The 25,325-nt window shown below is 28.7% G+C and overlaps 1 protein-coding gene across 1 annotated transcript in view; it reads left to right on the top strand.

The window, feature by feature from the left end:
* Positions 1–25,325, top strand: part of LOC136971409 (putative leucine-rich repeat-containing protein DDB_G0290503) — a 49,408-nt gene that overhangs the window by 3,466 nt on the left and 20,617 nt on the right. Inside the window, exons 3-11 of the mRNA XM_067265863.1 lie at positions 87–167; positions 310–426; positions 2,479–2,577; positions 4,039–4,161; positions 10,931–11,125; positions 14,688–14,771; positions 15,388–15,584; positions 15,689–15,754; positions 23,957–24,047. Of these exons, the coding sequence (XP_067121964.1) occupies positions 87–167; positions 310–426; positions 2,479–2,577; positions 4,039–4,161; positions 10,931–11,125; positions 14,688–14,771; positions 15,388–15,584; positions 15,689–15,754; positions 23,957–24,047 (1,053 nt within the window). The remainder of the gene's footprint in view (positions 1–86; positions 168–309; positions 427–2,478; positions 2,578–4,038; positions 4,162–10,930; positions 11,126–14,687; positions 14,772–15,387; positions 15,585–15,688; positions 15,755–23,956; positions 24,048–25,325) is intronic.

The raw sequence follows: 25,325 nt of genomic DNA, 5'->3' as shown, positions 1-25,325 counted from the left end.
GTATTTGACTAATATTTAATTGTCATAATTTGTTTTTGGATTAAGATCATTTGTCTTGCTTGAATATTAATTTTGAATTTTTTCAGCTTTTAAGTAATGAACAGGAATTTGCTTTGGTTTCTGCTGTTAATGAGAAGAAAAGTCTTGTAATAAAAGAACTCCATCAGGTATCTGCTTTTTAAATTAATTAGACCATTTTTATAGTTTTCTAAATATTGATAATGTAAAACTATTTTTTTCTTTTCTTGAATGAATAATTAATGTTTTAATTGATATTTTGACTAATTTTTAAATTTTATAATAATTTAGGTATTGGAGAATCTTGCTATTTCTTGGAAAAAATTAGAAGATTCACAAATAAAAACAATAAAAGATTTACAAAATGAATGTGATAATTTGAAAGAAAGCTTAAAACAAAAAAATGAGGTATTTATTTAGTTTGATTTAAATATTTCATTTTATGATGATGAATTATAAAATTGCTTATTGAGGATTTTACATAATAAATCGTAATACAAAATTTTAAAGAAATAAAAATAAAAAATTAATTCGATTAATATTGGAAAATACCATTATTTTTAGGAGATTGTAAATATCACAATACAAACGATATAGTCAGACTTAAATACATTATATTTTATTATATTTTAGATAGATGTGTGCACAAAATAACAAAACATTGACACTATTAGTGAAAAAATTTTGTTACATGAGTTTGTTATTGATGATTCATTTGCTTCCCACTCAATAATGTTTTTGATATGATTGACCATTCTGAAAGCATTTTATTTTAAGAATCATGTAGCTTTTAGAAAGCTCCTTAAAAGTTTGAGAGCCTTATTGATTTTCCTACATGTAAGTGAAGCAGAATATTTGACCTTGACAAAATTATTTCTTTCTCATCTTCATTACTTGTTTCTTGCACTTATTTCTTTACTTTGGCAATAATGTCATTTTCAGATAAGTGTCAACAGATAGCCAGGTCATTGACAAAATCTTTGAATGATAGTCTTTTATCACTTGTTGCTGTAGTAAGATTGGCCTGATTTTCTTTGATATAGTCAATGGATTTGAATGGAAATTCCAATTTATTTGAGGTGTAAACAAATTTTTGACCAAAACTTGCTTTTGTAATGCAATTTGCAATAGTGATTTATGGAACCTCATTTTAAACTTTGTTAATTATTTGCATTCATTACCTAACAGGTTCACTTCAAACTCACATCATTAATCTTCAATAACATGCAATAACTTTCTTATAACAAGCTTTCTGTATTCTAATTGAATGTTTTGAAGGATCCCATGCTAAAGATTGCAATTCAGAAGTTGTATTTGGTAGTGTAAATTGGACTATTATAGCTTTCATAGTGGGAATTATTGAATTTTCAATTAAATTGTATACAAAAAAGTTTTGTTTTTGACAACCATGCAGATATTTAACTTTTTCAGCCAGTTAGAAAAAAGCCTGATGTCATCCATGCTTTCTTAAAAGTCAAGATACCACTGTATAGAGCAAATGTCTCAACTCAACTTACAAGTTTTTTGAGATACAAGCTGTCTCTCTGACAGTTTTTTGCTTTGAGTTGAGAGCTAAAATTCAGGTTACAAGCAAGCTTCAGATACTCCACCATTAGTTGGTGCAGCAAATTTCACAGTGAATTATAGATTGAGAAAAAGAGGATGAAAAACTGCCATAATTTTGTCATTTTTGTTATTCTTCCAATGTCTGACAGGCTAGCTTATAGAAAAACATGTGATTAAGTGACATAGGCATTAGTTCCATGTTGTGTGCAGTGCCACTGTCTCTCATTTCCCAAATTTTCCATCTTTTCATTCTTTATCTATGCAGCAAACACCGCAACTTTCACAAAAACCAGTTTATTGCAGTACATTCTATTGTGTTTTTATACAATATTCATTATTTATAAATACATTTTTCTTATTTAAAAACATGTAACTTAAAAATTTGTGGTGTTTTGGGGGGTCCAGAACAGATTAATGGTATTTTAGTTCATTTCAATGGGGAAAATTGATTTGACATATGAGTAATTTCAGTTACAAGTTCCATCATGGAATGAATTAAACTCATAAGTCAAGGTACCACTGTATTATATAGTAAAGTCTTGGCATTGCAGAAACATCAAGGATTTAAAAGTTTTTTAATTAATAATGATAGCAGTTTTTTGTTACTTGTCATGTTCCCTTTTGAAAGAAGAGTTATGCATTCTTTACTTTTATTACATTCCTGACATGAATCATCATTGTTTTGTCTGGCAGACATTTTAAAAATAAGCCTAATTCATCTGCATTGGAAATGTCATCTGGGCTATACTTCTGTTTTCACATATGTAATTGAAAAATTTTATTGATTTGAATCAGAGCAAAAACTTTGATTCATATTTCTATTGCTTTAGAATAAAGCCAATATTTCTGTTTTTATTATCAAATTTGTTTTAAAATGACATATTTCTACTGCAGGAGTTAGAAAATTCTGAGATTGCTTTGTCCAGTATGAAAGAAAATCTTGCTGAGTTAAATTGTAAATTATCTGAGAAAGAAGAAAAACTTAATTCTGAAGTAAGTTAATAATTAAAAGTTTTTATATTTATTTAAATTATTTATAATGCTGATGAATATTTTTTCTGATTGTGTTAAGCTTAATCAGATTAAATTTATTCTTTTGCTTATATAATTACTGTCAGTTACAAATAAAAATTTACATAATAACACAAGCTATTACTCTGTGTCTTATATATAAATTTTTATATAATAAATGGATCTTGCATTCAATTCATATGCTTATATAATTAATAAAAGAGATTGTGATGCTCAAACAATTTAATTGCTTACTATATCAAGCATCACAATAAGAATCACTTTACCATATTTTTATTGCATCTAAGAAATTCTACCATTTTAATGTAAAATGGCTTTTATTTATTGGTAAAATTATATTTTAAATTATGTAATATAATGCCAATAATTTTACAAATTAATTAATTTAATTTAATAAACCTTTGAATATTAAATAATAATAATATTTAATTAATTATCATGATTAATATATAGCATATTTAAAATAATGGCTATTAAGTATAATAAGTAAAGTTAAAGGGTTTTCAGGAACATTGTATTTTAAAATTTAAATTATATAAAAGTATGATAAATATTTAAGAATGTTATCCAATTAATAAAAAATTTCCATTGTTTTTAAACTAAAGATGAACTGAATATTTTTCTGTTGATAATTACATTCTTATGTTAGAAAGTTTGCTACACAAGTGGTCATTTTAAATCATTTAGCAAAGAAAGAATTTAATTAAGAGAAATGATCAGTTGACATATAAATGATGTAGAATGTGTGATATATTTATTGTATTATATTTTACCAATAAAGAGAATTATTTACAATTCACATTAAATTTATTTAAAAAAATAAATTTAATGTGACATTAAATTTCACATTAAATTTATTTTTTTAAATAAATTTAATGTGACATAAATATATTTTATTTTTAAAAATATTGTCATAAATATTGTAGAAAGATTGCAAACTACTATTTAAAAATAAAAAGGAAAGAAATTATCTAGTTTTTTAAATGTTAAAATTTTTTTTTAATTGAAAAAAGATGCACATTTTTAGATTTTTCTAGCTCTGGATTATTTAAAATATAATTTGAACTGAAGTGAATTAAAATTACAATTAAAATGAATCGATCTTTTTAATTAAAATTGATTGAAATTTAGTTTTTTTAAAGTGTATGAAATCAAAAAGTGTTAAAAGCTCTGTATGACTTTTTCTTTGGGATAATAGTAAAAATTTATGGAAATTATTAAAAATAAACTTATGAAGATACTTTGATGCCTTGCAATATATATAAGAGTAAGCAACTGTACCTAAAGTAATAATTTTATATATTACAAAATAATAATGAAGCAAATTTTTAGGATTAAAAACTTTCTGTCATTAATAGTTGAAATATAGTTGTGAAATTTAACACTTATTAATAATAATTTTAATTTATTTAATCTTTAAAGATTTTATATAATGAAGGCACACAGAAAGCTTTGGATCAGTTAAGAGAGAAATTGCAAAAAGAAAGTACATTTGTTGAAGAATTAAAGATTGAAATTGTAAATTTACAAAAATGTTTAGAAAAGGTAAGAAATTTATTATCTATGTAGATGTATGAGTTGATTAATTGTGCAAATCATATAAAAATCAAAAATTGACATAACAAGGTAAAAGTACATTTAATGTATGAATGATTATGAATTTATTTGTGTAAAAGAGTGTTGGTGAGCTCTATGATGGAGTCTTTATTTCTAGACTCATCACATCATCATCAGACACAAAACCAGTCTCAACATATCAATTTATTTTCAATAGTATGCATATTATTTTCAAGAGCATATTATAGTATTTGTGAAAAAGAATTTCTTTACTGAAGTTAGATAACTAACTGAATAATAGGATATTAATTTATTTTGTCTCATTATCCATTGAATTTAAATTATTGGTGATTAAGAAAAATATTTATTCAAAACATTTAACAGAGTTTCAAAATTTATTGTATAGTGATAAGTTTATTTTGTTAATTTACTTTTGTAAAAAATATATTTCAGCCAAGTATTATTATAAACAACGTATGAAAGTTTCTTTCATAACAAACAAAATTAAATTTAACTATATACTCAAAATATGTCCTTCTCAACAAAAACATAATAGTGTTTTGTATCAATTCCAAATAGTCAAAGTATTAATAAATAGATTAAATTAATAAATTTAAATCAATGAACTTTTTTCTAAACATAACGTGTTTTTTTCAAAAAGTATATTAAAAAATCTATAATTCCAATAATGAAACATAAAATCTTTAAAAGAAGGAGAATCAATATACAGTGGTACCTTGGTATTCGAACATAATCCGTTCCAGAAAGAGGTTCGAGTACCAATATGTTTGAACTCCAAATCATTTTTTCCCATTACAAATAATGTAAAATAGATTAATGCGTTCCAATCCCCAGTTGATTCGCTAGTATGTTTTTTATTGTTTCTTTATTCTTTAAAATAGTCGATATCGTCGACTTAGCCATAGAATATTTGACAGCAAGATCCGAAACATGCACTCCATTTTCGTGTTTAGCAATGATTTCTTTTTTCAGTTCGATTGTTGTTCTCACTGTTTTCCTTTTCACTTGACCACTTTCACTTTTATTCTTCTTGGGACCCATGTTTAAGGGCTAATAAATCAAAAGAAAAGGATGCTAATTCAAAAAATATAGCACAGCGTAAGTTAATGTGCATGCCAAACAATGACTGTCTCGTAAAGACCAACAACTGCCGTATTATCAGGCTAGCAAATGGCTATAGTAATATTAATAATTTAAGATAATTTGGTACTAGAGTTAGGCGTTAAACGCCATCTCTTGCTACATTTAATAATTGGAATTTTAATTAAATAAATTTAGGCCTAACTGGACTGTCTCGTAACTGACGCCGCCGCCGTGGCGTCGGCGTCGACTTGGCGGGCTTTCCCATTCGAGTACCAAAATTTTGTTCGGGAACAGGAGCATTTTTTTTTCGAAATTTTTGGTCGAGTACCGATTTGTTCGGGCTCCGAAACGTTCGAGTACCGAGGTATGACTGTACAAAAATATAAAATTAATACAGATGCAGTTCAAAAGAATGATACGCTTTTATATGTTTATTAAGAAATAATAAATGAGCCTTCAATCATGTGATATACATTAATTTTTGGAATAACACATAAAGCTTATTTCAAAATGAAATGTGTAGTCTTGTGCCATTTCTCAGTGTAAGATTCAAGGATCCATTTTTCTGTGTGAAAAATACAGTTATTAGGATCATGTATCTGAACACAATGAAAAATTGTCTTTTACCTCAGTGAAAAACTTACATAATTGTATTTTCTGACAAGATGGTGCTTTGTCTCATTTTTATTGAAAGGTTTGTTATTACTTATTGAAACTTTTATTAATAATAGATTGGAAGAGCCATTGTTAGTTATGCAAAGAGCTTCACAGGTCACCAGATCTCACTTGCAGTGGTGATATTCAGTGGGTTCGCACAGGTTCGGCCGAACCCATTGTTAAAATTTTCAGTATTCTGAACCTTGTTAAACACGCGTAACATTTCTCAGTGGTTTTGTTTTTTTTAAAAAATATATTAAAATATATGTATTATACTCTGTAACACTACTAAACTAGAGCCTTATACCCCGTTCGCACCGAGCATTTCAATCTAGATTGTGAGCGAGTTCGGGGATTATGCCTTGGTGTGATCTCTCTCGACCATTTCAATCTCAGCCGAAACGAGGTTTAATCGCGATCGATACAAGAGAGTTCTTGAAACTAGATCCAGTCATAAGAGAGATCCCACAATCTCACGCGCCTGAGATAATACAAGATGGCTGTGGAACACGTGTCGGGCTATGGACAGCAAAATAAAAAGGATATTGTATTTCAAGAGATGATGACATCTGTCTATTATCAGCAGTGCCATTCGGGGTGAAAAATTTCTCTGCCTAAAAAAAAAAAAAACGTTGACAGCAGTAATATATTATTGTTACCTGGTCTTCACCCAGGGCTCGTTACGTTCCAAATATGCCACTGATTATTAGATATATCGCGAAAGAAAAGGTATTGTATTTATTTCTAGCCAAAACTTCCATTTCGTTTGTCGGTGATTGTCAGGGAAAAATTTTCTGCTAGCGAACCCTTTGTTAACTATTTTGAATATCACCACCTCTCACTTGGCATAATTTCTGATATATAAAAGACATTATCCATAGGCCATTCCTGCTATTTAATCTTCAGAAATTTAGACACAAGTTAAACATAGTGGTAATATCTAGAGAGCAAGGCCTGCTGAAGAAATTACAGGTGAAATTTAATTATTAAATATTGAGTTTGTGTATGCAATGTGATACTGTATGGTCACATTGAGTGTTTACAATTTTAAAATTTAAAACTTTGAAAGTTATTCTAGTGATTGATATATATCAAATAACTGTAGACTCACAGGCCTCGGAGTTGCTCACTTTTCTCACTTGTACTCACTTTTCTGAAGTATCCTCACTTTTCTCACTTTTCTCACTTTTTTGGTCATTTTCACGTGCTTAATTAAGATGTGGGACAAACCAAAAATAATTTTAAAGCCAAACGAATTGCCGAATTATCGGACTATCGGAATAGAATTTTTTAGAAGAAAATACACGGCCCTGAGCAGACTCAAAATTGCAACTGCCCGCTCAGTGTCGTTAGGTTATAGGAAACAAAAATTTATTTAACGTATTTAAAAAATCTTTTATGCACTTAAAAAATCCCTCTCATTACAAATTCAGAAGCCAGTGTTGAGTAAAGTTATGTATTCATGCCATATTTTCATTATTTGCCAAAATCTACCTTATCCGAATTGCATTTCCTTCTACAGAGTTTAAAAATAAGTATTCTAAGCATCCCTGCGGTTTTGGCTGTTTTCTAAGAAAATCACTAAAGTCCTTTTGCAGGGGAAAACACATTACGCAGAGGGATTAATCTCTCAAGCTGACAACACTACTGCCGCTTTTAAATTCAAAATATATAATTATTAAAATTAACACGAGATGATAGCGTAACCTCCTACCACTAAAAGAGATTTCGTTTCTGACCATTTAGTTATCCTGGTTATAGCCCAATAATTTGGCAGATTATTTGGTTTTAATTAACAATCCGGTTATGGAGTTCTCGTTTACAAAAATATTTTTTTACTTGATTTATCTTTAAATAATTTCATAAACTTGAGTTTAATAAAATTACTTTAATGATTTCATAGCATATTGTTAACGTTAAATCACATCTACATCTTCCCATAAATGTGTGTTTAAATAGACTACAAGTATAATTATTCCATATAGTAAGTGTTATTTTCATAAAATGTGTGATTACTTTGCTTGTGAAATATCCATTTTTTAATCTTCTCTTATGCCGATTATAATTGTGCATTAATTGAGAGACTAAAAAAGTAAACGAAAATGTAAATTCATATTTACATATAAAATTTACCAAATAAATTAAAATATTCGAAGTGTTGTAAAAAGTACAACACGTAATTGCTTGTGAGAAAGATTTTCACAGGCTTCCCAAAAGGTTAACAACTTTGCAACGATGTTGGTTTTTATTCATCTGCAGGAAAAAGTTTCTTGTTATTTATGAAATCATTAATAAAATATTATTTTACTTATATTATTTGGAGTATATTTATTTCAGATTTATTATTTTACTTTGAAATCAATATTTACACATCTCGAAGCATTAAAAAATAAACAGATTCTGATAATGATAAATATCCGAGAATAGCCAAATTAGTGAAATCAGCATCGAAAATCCCGTTCCCATGAAAGAGAGGATCAATTTTATGCCGGGCACTTTCTCCTGATAGAGCATCAGTGTTGGAAAGAATGCTTAATTCACTTTTGATTGTTTAGGAGGGACTGAACATGTATGACCAAAGCCCACACCTTGTACCTATTACAAAGGACGACTGAAGTTAGCTTCCTCGGTGCATAGAAATTATCAAGAATGATTAGAAAATGAAAAGAAGTTAAAAGAATAAGAGAAACGGAAAAAAGAGCACAGAAATGTTTTGAAGAACAACAAAAGAAAGCTGTTCGTAACATGAAGATTATGGAACTGCAACTTAGTTTAAACCAGAAAAATGTAGAAGAAAATGAAATACATGCGACAGTCCAAGTTTTGTTAGAAGCAGCAAACAAAAAAACTGGAGAAGGCTATTAACAGCAAGAACATGAATGAAGTACAAGCAGCACGTGTGATGCTTATTAGTGTTAAGTATTCAAAAGCAAGAGGAAGCGAAAAAGAAGGAAGCTGATAACATGCAGAATAATCTTAATAAAAGAACATCATCTTTCATGACTGATTATTTACAGAAGCCAAAGACTTTTCAAGTATTCATGGTTTACTGGAAATACAGAAGCTACTGGTTATCGGGAGACAGAAAAAAAACGCGATATAACCGAGTAATAAAAATTCTGGGCTTTTACTAAACAGATTATACATGCTATGGAATCTCTGTTCTTTCATCAGCAAGTGTTTCTGATATAAAATAAGCTTAGTTTTTCAATCCTGAATTTTATTCGTAGGTTATATCGAATTAATTGACGTTTACGTAAACATCGAAACCATGAACGCCCATTTAGCATTATTGTTTCTTTAACAATGACATTGAAAGACAAATACTGTCGATATAAAAACAAAACATCAATTGCGATTATATTATACAGTACTATATAAATCGCTTATTAGAAATTCGTGTAGTTTATATTTTTCAATCAAAATTATAAATGCTGTAATTGAAAATTTAAAAAAATGAATATTGAATATATAATAGAACATCAAAACTTATAAAATTACAGAGTAAAAATTCTCTAAAAAGCAAAATAAAGTTACTACTGTATAAAAATTTTAGAAGTTTTTGTTCAGAATTAGAGAGATCTTTTCCTTACACATCATGCAGTGAATTCGAAATTTCACATCTTTATGTGAATTGACGCAATACCATTAATTCACATAAAGGTATGAAATTTCGAATTCACAGAAACTTGTAAATGAGGAGACTGTACTTAAAACTAATAAATAAACAACTTTTATATCAAAAGGAAACAAATGACAATGGATCTATCCACCTGTTCTGCATATTTAGCTTTTTCTCGTATTTCCTTGCAAATAGAAATTCAGTGGCAATTGGTAATTTAAAATTAATTGACTCAAATGCTTTTAAAATTTGGGGACCAAAAAAACGCGATATAACGAGTGGCTACTATATTACAGTATATACAGAAATTTTTAAAGTGTGTTTAACCATAACAGAATAAAAAGAAAATAACAATTTTTACTGCTATTTTGCTGAGTTTTCCTTCTGTGTTTTCACTTTGTTTTGTCACTATTGTACTCACTTTTTATTCACTTTTTCTGTATTTCAACTCACTTTTCTCACTTTTTCAAAGGGGAAATAGCACTCCTAGGCCTGGACTCACTAATTACTTTTTAACATATGAAAATGTACTTTTTTCTTATTGTCCTATATTACAAAAAAAATTACTTTTCATTTTAATAATAATCTCATCTGGAATGAGCAATTGTTTATTGTGACATGGCTGCAATTTTTAATTCATTTCATATAAAATTTATGCTCTCTACCTCTAATTAGTACTGTAGTGTCTTGCCCCTGTACATCAAGCTTTTTCATTAGCAACGGAGTCATGCCAGTCATCTATTAACTTCTTTCGGGGAAAAAGTTTTGAAATAACTTGACTTCCAATTTGCATTAGAAGTTCACATATAGTTAATTGGGGTTTCCTGTTCCAAAGGTTTCCATATTGGGGTTAGATAAAATATGAGACTAGGATTTTATCTATCTAACCCCAATCTCAAGATTAAGGAAAGACAGATGGATGACAGAAGGAATTTATGTCTAAAACTTTTTCAAACTGCAGTCCAGAAAACTTTCATGTCCTCTAAATGGAAAGATGCATGTTTTTTATTTCAGTTTTATTCATTAAATATTGTTTTATTATAACAATAAGTATTATTGTTATTGTAACGTATTTTTTGCCATATTAACTAAATAATTTTTGTAATTGTCTTTCAAAACACTTAAAAACATTTCTCTTAATCTGTATAATTCATGTATGGGACACAGTTCATTGCATTCCTTGAATTCTTTAATATAATTAGATATTTTATCTTATTGTAACAAACAACAACTTCTAAAATAAGATTTTTAATAAATTAATTTTCTTTAATTATTTTTTTATATTATAAAATCTAGACTATTGTTATGATTACTGTAAGTTTTTAACTAAAACTAATAAATATATACTATTTAACAATTATTATCTTATTCTAGGAGCAGCACATGTCTCTTCAAAAGATGTCAGAATTTGATCAATCTAAACAAAAACTTCAGCAACAGTTATCGGAAGAAATAGAAAAGAAAAATGAACTGAAAACAAAATTAGATGAAGTTGCATTCAGTTTAGAGATGATGAGTGCAGATAATTTTGCTTTAAAAGAACAATTAGAATTGATTACAAAAGAAAAAGTTCGTAAATCAATTTATACTTATTTATTAATATTATATAAAAATACAATAAGATCCTGCTTAACGCAGGGGATGTGTTCCTAGACAACAAAGCACTAAACAAAACAGCATTAAACAAGGTCATTGTAACATAAAGTAAATAGGGAAAGAGGAACACATGACCAAAAACACAGATTTTTACTTTAATTTTAAGTTATTTTTATATTAATTTCCTTAATAATGTATGCACACTGCAATGTAAAGTTCATTTTTGTGATGAAGGTTCTGGCTCTTCTGAAATTCTTGTTTTTTGCGATAAAGTCATCTAGTGTCATTTGTTGCATTTTTTTTCTTTCCTTAAGCAAATTTTGGTAGCAAGAGATTGCATCCAAAATGCCTTGTCTTGCTTTTGCACTGTTTTCAAAATCTGGATCATTCACTACAGTTTGATCAATGATTTTGGTTATCATTATCAAACTTTTACTAAGGAAATCTGGAGAGAAATTCTTTGGGTTCTTCATTTTCAGAATCACTATTTTCCAGTTCTACATGAATTCCTTGTTCTGCCAGTTCTTGAACGTTGTTTGTAAGGCTCTCACCAGAAACCTGCAGTAACTCCTTGATATCCTGCTCATCTACATCTTCTAGTGCTGTATATCAATGAGAAGAGCCTATCGCTGTACAATACAGTGATAGGCTGTTCTCATTGAAAATTCTGTCATAACTTCTTCCACACTTCGTTCGTGCAGTTATCAGTTAATTCTTGCCAAGCGAAGTTGATATTGCCTGTGGCATCCATGATGTTATATTTTTTCCAAAATTGCACCAAACAAACATAAATTTAAGGGAAGTACAGTGCTACGATGAATTGCCACCTTTTGCTGATTGGTTTGTGTTTGGGAATAATCAATGAAATGCCACGATAATTTGAATCAGCATAAGTTTTGAGCTTTTTTAGGCTTCGAGTAGATTGCGTTATATCAAGTCATCATTAATTGAGGTAGCATTAAGCAGGATCTTACTGTAATTAGAATAATTCAAACATTTAATTATTTTAATTAGTGTTACTGAAATTAATCAAAAATTGTTATGAAACTAATTACTTATTTGTTATACTAATATTTTTTAAATAAAATTTATTTATTTATGAAATTATCAATAAACTCTTACAATTTAAGTATAACAATTCTTTACAGATAGTAAAAGTTCCTAATTTTACTCTTGAAAAATTGTTTTAATATTCTGAGTTTGTTTTTTATTATGTTGATTTTATTGTGTCACTTGATTCCAATTTAAAATATTTTGGTTGCTCTTATTATAATTTTTACATTTCTGTATATTTACTTATTAATGCACTTTTATTCAAAATTTTCCCAACAATTAGCTATTGCTTGAACTTTGCAACTTTTGAAGAATACAATTATTAATAATGGTTTTTTTTTTATAAATGTATGATTTTTAATTTAGTCAAAATTTTTTACATGTGATAATTATACATAATTTTTGATATAGACTATATAAAAAGAAAACTTTGTTTTGTGCTTAGATTAATTAACATTTATTTTATGATTGAAATTTTTCATATCTAATATATTTGCATCAGAGAGAATACAGTCAAACCTGTTTTTATGCGGTCTTTCTTTGTGCGGTATAGTTGGCGACTAGTCTCGTGCGTTTTGTCATGTCTCACGTTGACTTATTATAGCTAAATAAACTTATTATAGCATAAATGAACTTATTATAGTAATATTATTGCATGAATATGTGAAAAATGAAATAATTTATTTTTTAAGTCAACAAAACACCATCTGGACAAAAATATGTAAAACAGACGATAGACAAGATGATGCAGTCAAGTGCTGACATCTGTTGACTACATCTGTTTTAATTACGTTAATTAAACCTTCAAAGTGCTTTCACATTCCTGGACCATTAAGATAAGATTCATTTCAAAGCGTAAATTGAAGGTAAATGTACAGTACTGTATTATTTTTTCTATTTAGATATAAAATTTTTGGATTTTTATTTTATGTTTAGACATAATCCCTAAAAATGAATAAGGGCAAAAACAAAGCGAAGAGGAAGGTAATTTCTTTAGAAACTAAGACTACGATTTTAAAACGAGTTATTTTCTATGTGAGACTTTTTTATGCGGTCTCTATTCACCGCATAAAAAAAAAATATTTTTTTAATTGTGTTGCGAAAACTATTTTTTATAGCCACTCGTGAAGTTTTGTGCAATTTTTTTTATGCGGTCCCTATCCACCACATAAAACCAGGTTTGACTGTATTGCTTTCTTTGTTATCAAGAAAGTAATTACACAAATAGTGCTATTATTCCATAATAGGGATATAAGATTTAAATAAAATATTTTGATATACAGTGATACCTCGGTTATCGTCAATTTTTTCCACAAAAAATTTGTCTCGGATTTCATCGGAGTGCCCACATGATGTTGCTGCTAATTTTGCAAAAACAAAGGGTGACCCACATGTTTTCCTGCTCAGTGTGGCATTGTTTCTCATTGTGTGAACATTACCCCGCACGTCTAGCCAAACAATCCTATTACTTTCTTTTCCCTTTTGATCCATCATGGGACCAAAGAAAGTTTCCACAGCTAGCAGCCCTTCGAAGAAGAAAGCTAGGAACACAATCAAGTTGAAGGAAATCATTGAAAAATATGAGAATGGCATTAAGATTGCTGAAATCAGCCCTTCTCAGCTCCTCCTATACGACTATGATTTTAAGGAAGTCATCATCCACAATAAGTTCCATTGTGGCAAAAACGAAAGTAATAAAAGAAGCTAATGTAGTGAAAGGCCTTGAATGTGCTAACAAAACACATATCACAAACAATTGAAGATGTCAAACAGTTATTATTAATTTGGATCAACTAAAAACAGTTAGATGGTGATTCTATTTCGAAGGCCATTGTATTAGTCTTTTATATTCATTTTAAATTAATTTCTTATTGTTTTGAGTATTAAACACTATATTTATTCTCTATAAAATGTGTTTTTGGTATGTATTTTAGTGTGTCTAGAACAATTGGATTTACATTAATTGGTATGGAAATAATTGCCTTGGTTATCATTGTTTTTGGACAGATTATCGACAAAAGCCAAGGTGTCACTGTATTCGTGTTTTCATAATAAATTTTATCACAGATTAATAATGAAAATATAAAATTATTTATTGAAATTACATTAAAATTAAAAATGGATATATTTTGAATTTTTAAAATTTTTTTTGTAAATTTGTAAAAATTTCAAAAATTTTTCTTAATTATATAAATATTTAAATTAAATGAAATTTGTTAATAACAATTAGTCTTAATTTTTAAAAAAATTAATCTTTTATTAAAGCATAATTTATAAATTTTTAAGTTAAAACTATTTTTTAATTAAAGGAAAATTAATAAAACTATTATAATACACAATATGTTATGACTAAATTTATGTAACAATTAACAATTGTATTATTTTATTGTCTATGGTAAAATAAATATTTGAAAATCTATTATTATTATAAGACTTCATTATAACTAATTTATTAAAAACATTGTACTTCAAAAAAAATTAGAATTTTGCAGAGGAAGAGCTGAGAAGGAGAGAGTCTGAATACATTGGTCAAGAAATTGAGTGGAAGTCTAAAATGGATAAAAAAGTAATCTTTTTTGATATATTACTGTTAAAAATATTGTTAATTATAATTATAAATATACACACATATATATTTTAACTATGAAGACGCCTACTTCTTTAAGAAGTCTTTATTTATTAGAAAACCTGCAGTATTAAAGCTTTTTGGCTTCTGTTACAGTCTAGTTTCCACATAATGTTTTTCATTAGCTTTTCTGTCTTTCAAAATTTTGTTGACAATCTTTAAGCAGTGATAAATTAAACTTTTTCTATTTAGTGCTGCTCTCTTTCCATGTAATTTGTATTTTACATGCTAACTCATTTCAATAGAATTAAGTTTTGAACTTTACACTAGCTAATTTTAGGTATTTGTATTGTCAAATTAGTCTGTCACAACATAAGTAATGTGATACATAGTGTTGGTAAAGATATGAGCTTTTTTTTATAGAATTACTATAACATACTTAATATAGAATTTTCTAAACCATCTGAATAGAACTTGACATTTTAATTTTCTCTAAAATAACTAATAATCCAATAAAGATTATAAAATGCGATTCCACACTTTTACACTATTTAAACATATGATATTATAGGTTTAATGAATAGAAATGTGTAAATGTAATAATGTTTTATTCAAGATAAATGAACTTGAAATGAAATATGAAGAAAAAGAAAAACATCTTAAAGAACAACTAAAAGCAAAATATGAAGCAGATATTAGTGCATGTACTTCTGAATATGAAAACTGGAAAGAAGAAGAACTAAGTAAATATGAAATTAAATTTCGAGAACTGAAAGATAATGCATCAATACAAAATGAAGAAATGCAACAACAGTAAATTTTTATTTTCATATTTTCATTAATATATTATTTTTATAATTTTTATTTTTCAATATATATTACACTGATTACAAATGATGATTATTTTTATATCTTAGGTTAAAAGAAGCTGAAATGGAATCTGCAAATCTCAGATACAAAATTGAGAAAATTGAAAGTGGAAGGTAGGTTATATTAGACATTATTTTGGTAATAAATACTTTAAAATTTTAAATGAAAATCAAACCACTGAAATTATTTATTTATACGTCTCACATCAATAAATTATTCACTCTAATTGCCTCTGGACAGTTTTAATTATATTTTACTTTACTGTATTTTTACATAAATATAGAAAATAATATGACAATAGAAATTATATTATTATTATTATTTATTATTATGCATACTGGATACACTCCTTGATGCGCAGAGCAATACCATCTCCCAAAAAACAAAACACTTAGATACAATGAACATAAGATCACAAAAAAAATTATACAATAATAAGTTATATAAGTAATAATTTAGATTAAGGTTTAAAATTAAAATGTCATAATTAAAGTTTAAAGCTTGGGAGCATCTGTCAATAAAATACAATATGCCAATAAAAATAAAACAACCAAAATTGAGCAAATTGCTTATTTATAAAAAAAGAAATAAGTTAGTAACGAAGACACAGCATTGCTCCCAAACAACACCAGCAATAAGGCCAAATTTATAGGAGAGGAATCACACCCTCTAAAACAAAAAGTTAACAGATTTTCTTAGAAAACAAAACACTTTGAATTGATAACATGGTTCTGATAATATTTTAAGAAATAAAGACCTGGTAAGAACTTCGCAATCAAAAATTTTTTCACGTAGCACTTTAAGAAGCCCACATTTAGCCAAAATATGTCAGGCATCCACAATTTTTTTCTCGACACAAAAGTTACACAATTCTCTCAAATAATTACAGTAGAGACTTGTTAATCGGAACCCCGGTAATTGGAATCGCCAATAATCGGAACGATTTTCAGTCGGACTGTGTCGTGCTGAATCGAACATTTTTGATACTAAATTTACTTCTAAAGTATAATTTTATGTTTTTATATTCTTCAATATATTTATTTTGTTTGTACAAAATGCAGAAATAATTTTTAATGATATGATAGCCTCGATTATTATTATAAAAATTTTCGTTAGGCTTAAAATTGACGAAAATTCAACACGAAGCGACACGCAATGGAGAAAAATTTGAACATTGGACAGGTTAATATATTTTTTCGTACATAAACCGTAATCGGAACAAATCACTAATCTGAACAGCCCCAGTCCCCAATTGATTCCGATTTTCGGTTCTCTACTGTATGGTTCTCTTCTCTACTTTAAAAAGTTTAACGAATTTCTCCTAGTCTGTATAAATAAAGACAAGATACAGTAGAGCATCGATTATTCAAATACCGATCAACCAAAACCTCGGTTAACCGAAAGCGTTCCAGTTGGCAAATTCAAATTTCCACTACTGCTGTGGAGCTGCAATATTTGGCTATGTCTTGGGCTACTCCAATATTATTTTTGTTGGTGTGCATGTTTTAGCTGGCAGCACTAGCACACCATGAGGGAGTGTGCCAGTATTTGAACGAGACTTTTTTTCCCATTGTGAGTGGCGAGTTTTGCTTGTTTTAGTGTGGTGTTTTTTTGAGGACACGTGTGTTGGGACATGTGTCATGCTGAATCGGAATGTTTTTGATACTAGATTAACTTCCGAAATATAATTTTTTTTTGTTTTTATATTTTTAAATATATTTATTTTGTTTGTGCAAAATAAAGAAATAATTTTTAACGGTACAGTAGCCATGATTATTTTTAAAAAATTTCATTAGGCTTAACATTGATGAAAATTCAATGCAAAGTGACATGCAATGGAGGAAAATTTCAACATGGGATAGATTAATATATTTTTTCGTACATGATCAGTTATCTGAACAACTCCACTCCTTAATTGTTTCGGATAATCGATGCTCTACTGTATTAAGGGAAACATCTTGATTATATAAAGAATTATCAAAAAAAGTGACATTTAAATCCTTATAACCAACAATTATATATATATATATATATATGCTATTATTTATTTTATCATTTATATTATATAAAAGATTATCAAAAATGTTAACAAGGAGAAGAGACTAGTCCATGAAATCCAAATTATCATTTATAAGATTAATTTCATGATTATTACAGGTATCAATAAAATAACATGTCCAATCTATAGACTTCTTACCAAGTATAAATTTCAGGCAAACCTTACTCAGACGATAATCATCAAGATTAGAAATTCTAATAATCCAATTACTTATCCTACTAAATATTATAAATTTTATAGGAGTCAATGCACATTCCATCATAATTAAATAACCTGGTGTACAATGAGGTAAACAAAATAAGTTTTTAATGAATTCAGTCTGTATACCATCACCATTGGCCAAGTTAAAACCCCAAATCTCTAAAGCATATAACAACGAGGGCAAAACCACAGTTTTCAATAGACGTAAATAATCAATCAGATTACATAGTTTGACAGATTTTCCTAACTGAATAATTTTATTTTTCAATAATCTAGCATGAGTTTTTTATTAATGTAATGAATTTGGAATAAACCATTAGGCGAAAAAGTAACACCCAAATATTTGTAGTTAGACACAACTTGAATTAGAGAACTCTTAAACCACCATTTATCTGCCCTTGCACTCTTACCCCCTCTTCGAAAAACAACAACCTTAGACATATTCAAATTCAATTTCAAACCATTTTCATCTAAATAAATTGCCAATTTATCAATCAAGTTTTGAAGCCCAACCACAGAATCAGATAAAATTACAATATCATCTGCATGAGCAAGTATTTTAATTTGGAAACCATCTATTTCTATACCATCCCTGAAAGAGTTAATAATGCCAAAGAGATCGTTCAAAAAAATACTAAACAAGATTGAGCTCAAAATACAGCCCTGCCAATCTCAGAGAACATTAATGGCAAACAGTTACCTCCAACTCTTACCATAAGCAAGGAGTTTTCATACAAAGCAAAAAGTAAAGATACAAATTTATAACTGAAACTATAATGCAACATTTTTGACCACAACAGATTTCTACAAACCCTATCAAATGCAGAAGATAAATCAACAAAAAATGAATACACCTTCCTATGTTTCCTTAAAAAAGTTTTCTGAATAAACATGTACAAAACAAAAATATTATCCAATGTGGAATAAGTAGCCCGGAATCCTGCCTGATTTTTCATGCAATATATTTTTAACTTTTAACCATTGAGTCAGTCTTCTATACAAAATAATACAAAACAATTTTGAAACACGTGATGATAACCAGATGCCTCTATAATTACCAAGAACATCCTTCCTACCATTCTTAAAAATTAGAATTAAAATACTCATCTTCCAAGACTCCAGTATTATCCCGGTATCAAATATCTTTGTATTATCAAAAGATGTAGTCTCAAAATTCCATTGAGATCCCATCAAAACCTGGAGATTTATTTGACTTATATCTTCTCAAAGTATCATCAAGCTCACTTATAGTAAAGTCATGGTTCAGAAATTTATCATGCCAATTCCTACAATAATTAAAAATCAAAATATCTGCAAAATAAGGATTCAAGGAACCAAATAAATTAAAAAAGTGATGAAACCAATCATCAATAGGAATAAAGCCAAAATTACAAGACTTAGCCTTCTTAACATGTCAGAAATAATTCCAAAAAAAGTCTATTATCTTTCCTAAAACAATTCTGAATTTTACCAGCAAATAACTTTTTTCCCACGATGCAAAACTGCTTTATCAAACTTCATAACATAACAAAACACAAACGATCTTAAGAATCATTGCGCTTCCTAAATGATCTCTAGATTTTATTCCTATCACTAATTAACATCCTACAGTCCAAATCAAACCATGAAAAAGAATCTTATGTCTCCTAATATTAAATCCCCACTTACAAGCCAAACTAAAAAGACAATTACCCAGGTCTTCCATTGAATCAAACTTATTCAAGACACACATTTTCTCCACAATCAACCTCAACTCATCCTTTCTAGATTCGTCCCAAAATAATCTTAATTCTCTGCCTCTTCACTAAAAAAACCAATGTATCATTGACACAGGCCAGTCATAAAATCAAAGGGCTATGGTCGGAATCCAAAAACTGATCCATTGTAAGAGAGAGAACATCTTTCCAAATTAACAGAGAAACTATGACGAAATCAATAACAAAACAACCACTATTAGAGATAAAAGAATATTCACCTGCTTCGTCACCTAAACATCTCTCATTAACAATAATCATATTTAAATAGTCACGTAAATGAAGCATCTTCTTACCACAAGAATCAATCACCAAGTCTTTCGAATTCCTATGCATAGGACAAACAATACCAAAAGAATTACAAAATGAGTCAGAAATTATATTCTTTAATCCAATCCTAGCATTAAATTCACTGGCAATCAGAACATTCCTATTATTATCTAATATCAAACCAGTTAAAGTATCAAAAATAGACTGGCAGTCATTTTCCCTAAAATAAACAAAACATACCAAAATATTACTAAGTTTGGCACCAAATTTAACAAGTATTAGAAAGTCATCTTGATAGACAATCACACAGGGAAAAGAGAATCTTATTGCTAATAACCAGCCAATTACATGAATTATAGGATTAATATTTTAAAACAAAATTTTCTCAGTATGAATTCAAAAAATTGTCATTTAATATTAACCATAAATATTAATATTTATGATTAATAAAATTCATTATTCAAAGTTTAAAAAAATTCTATCAACTTTTCTTTTGAAGTAGGTTTTTATTCTTTCATTCTATTGTTGTAGTATAAAATTTGCAAAGACAAAGTATTGGTTTAACACGTTGACTGCCATCTACGAGATGACTCGTAGTTACCGTTTCTGCCTAGGACGCCACCTACGAGTTATATCGTAGTTTGTTTCCTTGCCATATTTGTGCAGCTACGATGTAATTCGTAGTATATCAGTGTAAATATGAATAGATAGCTTCAGGGGCAAGAACAAAAAATCAAGTTTGGCTTACATGAACAGAACATTTATTAATAAATGAACAGAAAATATAATCATAAAAAGTTTATTCAAAATCGAAAGCAAAACAATATTTTTATTGTTTGTGATAATTTATAAAACAGAAATATAAATTTAAACGAACAGAAAATATTATAAAATGTTTATTCAAAATCAAAAGCAAAACGATATTTTTATTGTTTGTGATAATTTTTAAAACAATCTTCTACGCAAAGGGCTGGCTTCTCAAGACAGATTGGACAGAAATAACGCGTTTCTCGGCGTTTTTTAGCTTTGGTACAAATTCGACATGGCTTTGTCAGATGTTGTTTTTTCTGAGTAGATGGGATACTCTGTAAATAGTGAAGCTTCTGCAATTTAATTTTTTTTGAAACTGGTTGAATCTCTTCTCCAATCAACGCTTTGACGAATGCTTCTCTAAACTTTATAAGTTTTATTTTAGAAGAAGTTGCTTTTTGAAAGAGTTTGTGCGCATTATGTATATATATTTCTATAATATGTAATGCAACCTTTTTGGGCCATCTAATAGTCTTTCTTAGAGCTGTGTAGTACGATAGCATTTGATCTGATCGTCAATGCCAGACATTCCATGATTATAATCTCGAATTATATTCGGTTTCATCGAACATTTTCCATTGCGATTGAACACCTCTACCATTTCAACAACGTGCATGTTTGAAATGGTAAGGACTTCTCGTTTGTCTTTCCATTTACATACAGTAACAGGACTATTTCGCTGCCAAATAAACTCCCCCATCCTCACCAAAAATTTTGTCAGATTCTGAATCACTTAGATTAGTGTAGTAATCAAGGTGTTTTTTAGTCAGTGGTCTTTTCTTATCCATTTTGGGATATTTATAATTTGATTATAAAAATGAATAAAAAATAACACTCTCAAAAAAGACGTAAATGTGATGTGCTCGCCTCTATATCCGATTTATTACTAATGAATTTAGACGCACATCTCCGATTAGCTGTAGCGAAGTGACAGGACGAATCGTGTCTGTGCACGAATTAACTCGTAGTTTGGCTTTAGCGAAGAGCTTTCTGTTACATAAGCCAACTACGAGATAATTCGTAATACCTTTATTTTAAGAAAAACACATTTTATATGCTATTTGATTATTACTATGTACTCTGATTAAAGTTTTTAATAATATAATATAATTAAATTAAGTTGGCATTTTACAACAGAATCCTAAAAAGTCACGTGGCAGTCAACATGTTAAAAGCTTAAATGAAGAATGTACAGTATATGCAAAAATGTAGTTTTAAATTATAAGTTTTTCAATATATATGTAATGGTAGATAGTAGGCTAGTAGGCTTGATCAAAGAAATACATGCCTAAAGAGATTACTAAAGTATCCCTTTGAGCAATATTTCTAGGATATTAACATATCTTAGTTCATCTAGATAAACTATTTTTCTGAATCACTTCCAAATCTAGATTTACTTTTAATAATTACAAAATTTCATTGCTTTGTGAATTATTAATTGACACCAAATTTACACCTATATGATATATGAGATTATCCTTTTATGTTGATAGAATTAAGAAAATCCAAACCACTAGACTTTTATTATAAAAATCATTTTCCTAAAACTTTCTGCCTACTGTAGAAAACAATACCAATATACCAATTGCTGCTAAGAGATTAGATTATAAATGATGATATAATTTTTCCTTTAGCAGTTAGAAATTGATAATATTTATAATTATATGCAACTATAATTTGATGTTCTGTACTAAAACTTTCATATTATATGTTAACTGTTTTTTATTTTCGTAGCAATTTAGGGTTATTAGTTTCAAGTTAACTGTTAGTTGAAAACTTTGTAGTTTCTATAATAAAGGACAGCAGTTACTTTTTACTTCTGCACAATTTGTTGCTGAGCTAAAGGCAAGATTTTTTTCTGCAAAGCACGAGGGATTTTGGTCTACCAGGACATATGTATCTCATTATAGGCTATTAGTTAACATGTTATGGATTTAGTGTAAACAGAAAAATTATGCAACCAAGAATTCTGCAGAAGTTAGTGAGTTAAAGGAGGAAAAGATTTGATTATTAACAAAATGCTCAAAACTCAAAATGGTGAACTCTAAAAATGATGTTCACAAAACTTAATAAAACAAAATATCAAGCTTCTTTGAATTAGGTCATTAGTTAATATCATGTTTTATGAAAATTTTTCTCAAAGAATAGAATAATTAATTACCACCACCTTTGGTCAGACCTATGCACAAGATTTTTAAAAGGTTAAGGTTTAAAAAAAGAAAAACATTTTAACATAATTCATTAATTTTTATAATATAAGTATATAAATAACACAATATAATAGATCAAGGAGGAATTGAACAGATACAAAATAGTATAAGTCATTTACAATATTGTGTTTTATTTAATTTGTTTAATCCTTACTAAGTGGAATTAAAACCTCCATATGAATGACTTTCCTTCCAGTTAATCTAATCTGTCTTGATTTGATGTTCTCAGTTGATTCTTCAAATGATTTTCCATTTTAACTTCATTTTGTTAAATGATTTATTAAGGACATTTCCATTAGATTTGTCTAAATATTCTTAAATGTAAACCAAATATGAAATAAGAACATTCACTCTTCTAAGAAAGTCGATTGCACATTTAGAATCTTTCTATTAATTTGCCTATATTGATGAAAAATTGGCAGCATTATTTGTTACATATATGTTAGTCTTTTATTTTTCTAATTGTTTAGAAATTTTTTCAAAGCTCATTTTCTTTTTTCAGCATAAAACTACTTCAAGATAGGATATTTTTAAACTTATTGTATGAATTTAGTATAATTTTACATTAACTAGAAAAGATATGAAGAATAAAGTAGTCTCTTTCTGATTAAATGGATTTGTTCTAAAACACTTGGTTAAATGCCTAACATACAAAAGCAGTTTGGAGGGGAAACATTTCGTATATGATAATAATGGAAAAAGTTTGAAGACAATACAGTCAGAGATTTCGAATGCATGAAGAATATATTAATGTGTTAAAAATTGATTCCAACTGCAAGATTATATGTGTTTTTTTTTTTTTTAATGATAAAATGCACAAATATGATGCACAAAATTTTTAACTGGTATATTTGAAAATTAATGTAAAAATTAAATATGTTATCTGATTTACATTTGATGGTTTAATGTGACATGTTATTTATAATATTACAAGCTTCTATTTATGTGCTTTTCTAGAAAAATAAGTCTATATTGATTGATTGATTAACTTTTATTTATTTATTTTTACAGAAGTCAGATGATATCACAATTACAATCATTTTTACAATCCATGTGGAAGAATAGCTTTCAATTGTTTTATGGAACTTTTGACACATCCCAAGTTTGTAAATTCTTGATTATTTGACTATAATCTTTAATAATAATAATAATAATAATAATAACTCTCCCGTGGTCACCACCTGGTCGTGGTGGGAGAGCCCAGTAATTTTACTGATCCATAGGGCAATGCAGGCTGGAGCATAAGCTCCTGGTAGGGACACCCATGCCAGTAAGGTCTATGGGGAGAAATGAAGCTAAGAGTGACCACACCCACATTCTGTGGAGATATTCATCATGGTAATAACTAGATCAAAGTGTGATACCGGCTCGGACGTCGCTCGGGTTAACAAGGTCCGCGTTCGTGGGTTAGGCAGAGGCTCACGTTCGAAAAATAGGTCACAGTCTCCCTTGGTTACCGGTGGCGAAAGCAGCACCAGCCCAAGCATGGCTACTGCAATGCCCTCAACAGATGTGAGGAACCAACCCAGCCTTGGTGTTTCTGTGGCAATCCATCCACAGACCACAAAGGCTGGAAAACCACGCCAACGGATGAAATGGACAGTAGAAATGAACGAGTTTATCATCCGTACTTATTACACCATCACAAAACTCGAAACAAACATGACAGCATACAGACAACAACTACACCATAGATTCACACAACAGTATCCTCATCTCACTGTCACCGAACAAAGGGTTGTTGATCAAAAAAGAACAATTATACACAACAACCTTATTCCACAAACAACACTTGAACTTATCAAACAACAGGTTGCTGATCAAATACATCAACAGACAGAAACATCTAACATTAATGAAGATCATGTAACCTGTCAGGATAATCCAGCAACAAGCATTGATAATAACACACATACAACAATTACCACTAATGATACTACAGACACTTCCTCATCCATCACTGATAACATAGACATGGATTTAGTTAATACACTCTCACATATATTTGAGGAAACACTCACTAAATATACAGGCACAGATCCCACACAAAGACCACGAATACCAAAAATCAACACGTCAAAGGAAGTAGGAAAAACACTAAATTATGTAAACACTCACTTACTATCACACTACATTCATTCAATTTCTACACTCGCAGACATTCATACATTAGTTTATGCTGGGGCAGTCACAGTAGTGACACACCATGGACTGAAAGTACAATCACAGACAAATACACAGAAAACACAATTCTATCACAAGCCTGCCTGGCAGAGAAGAATAGAAACACAAATAAATGACATTAGACAGCAATTAGGCAGGCTAACACAATACACTAAAAACAACATAACACCCAAATTAAGGAAACAGCTCAAAAACA

This window comes from Centruroides vittatus, unplaced genomic scaffold, assembly GCF_030686945.1.
Source record: "Centruroides vittatus isolate TY-2023 unplaced genomic scaffold, ASM3068694v2 contig_250, whole genome shotgun sequence".
NCBI classification, from domain to species: Eukaryota; Metazoa; Arthropoda; class Arachnida; order Scorpiones; family Buthidae; genus Centruroides; species Centruroides vittatus.
Note: the sequence above shows the minus strand (reverse complement) of the source record. Positions and strands in the feature narration are given on the sequence as shown.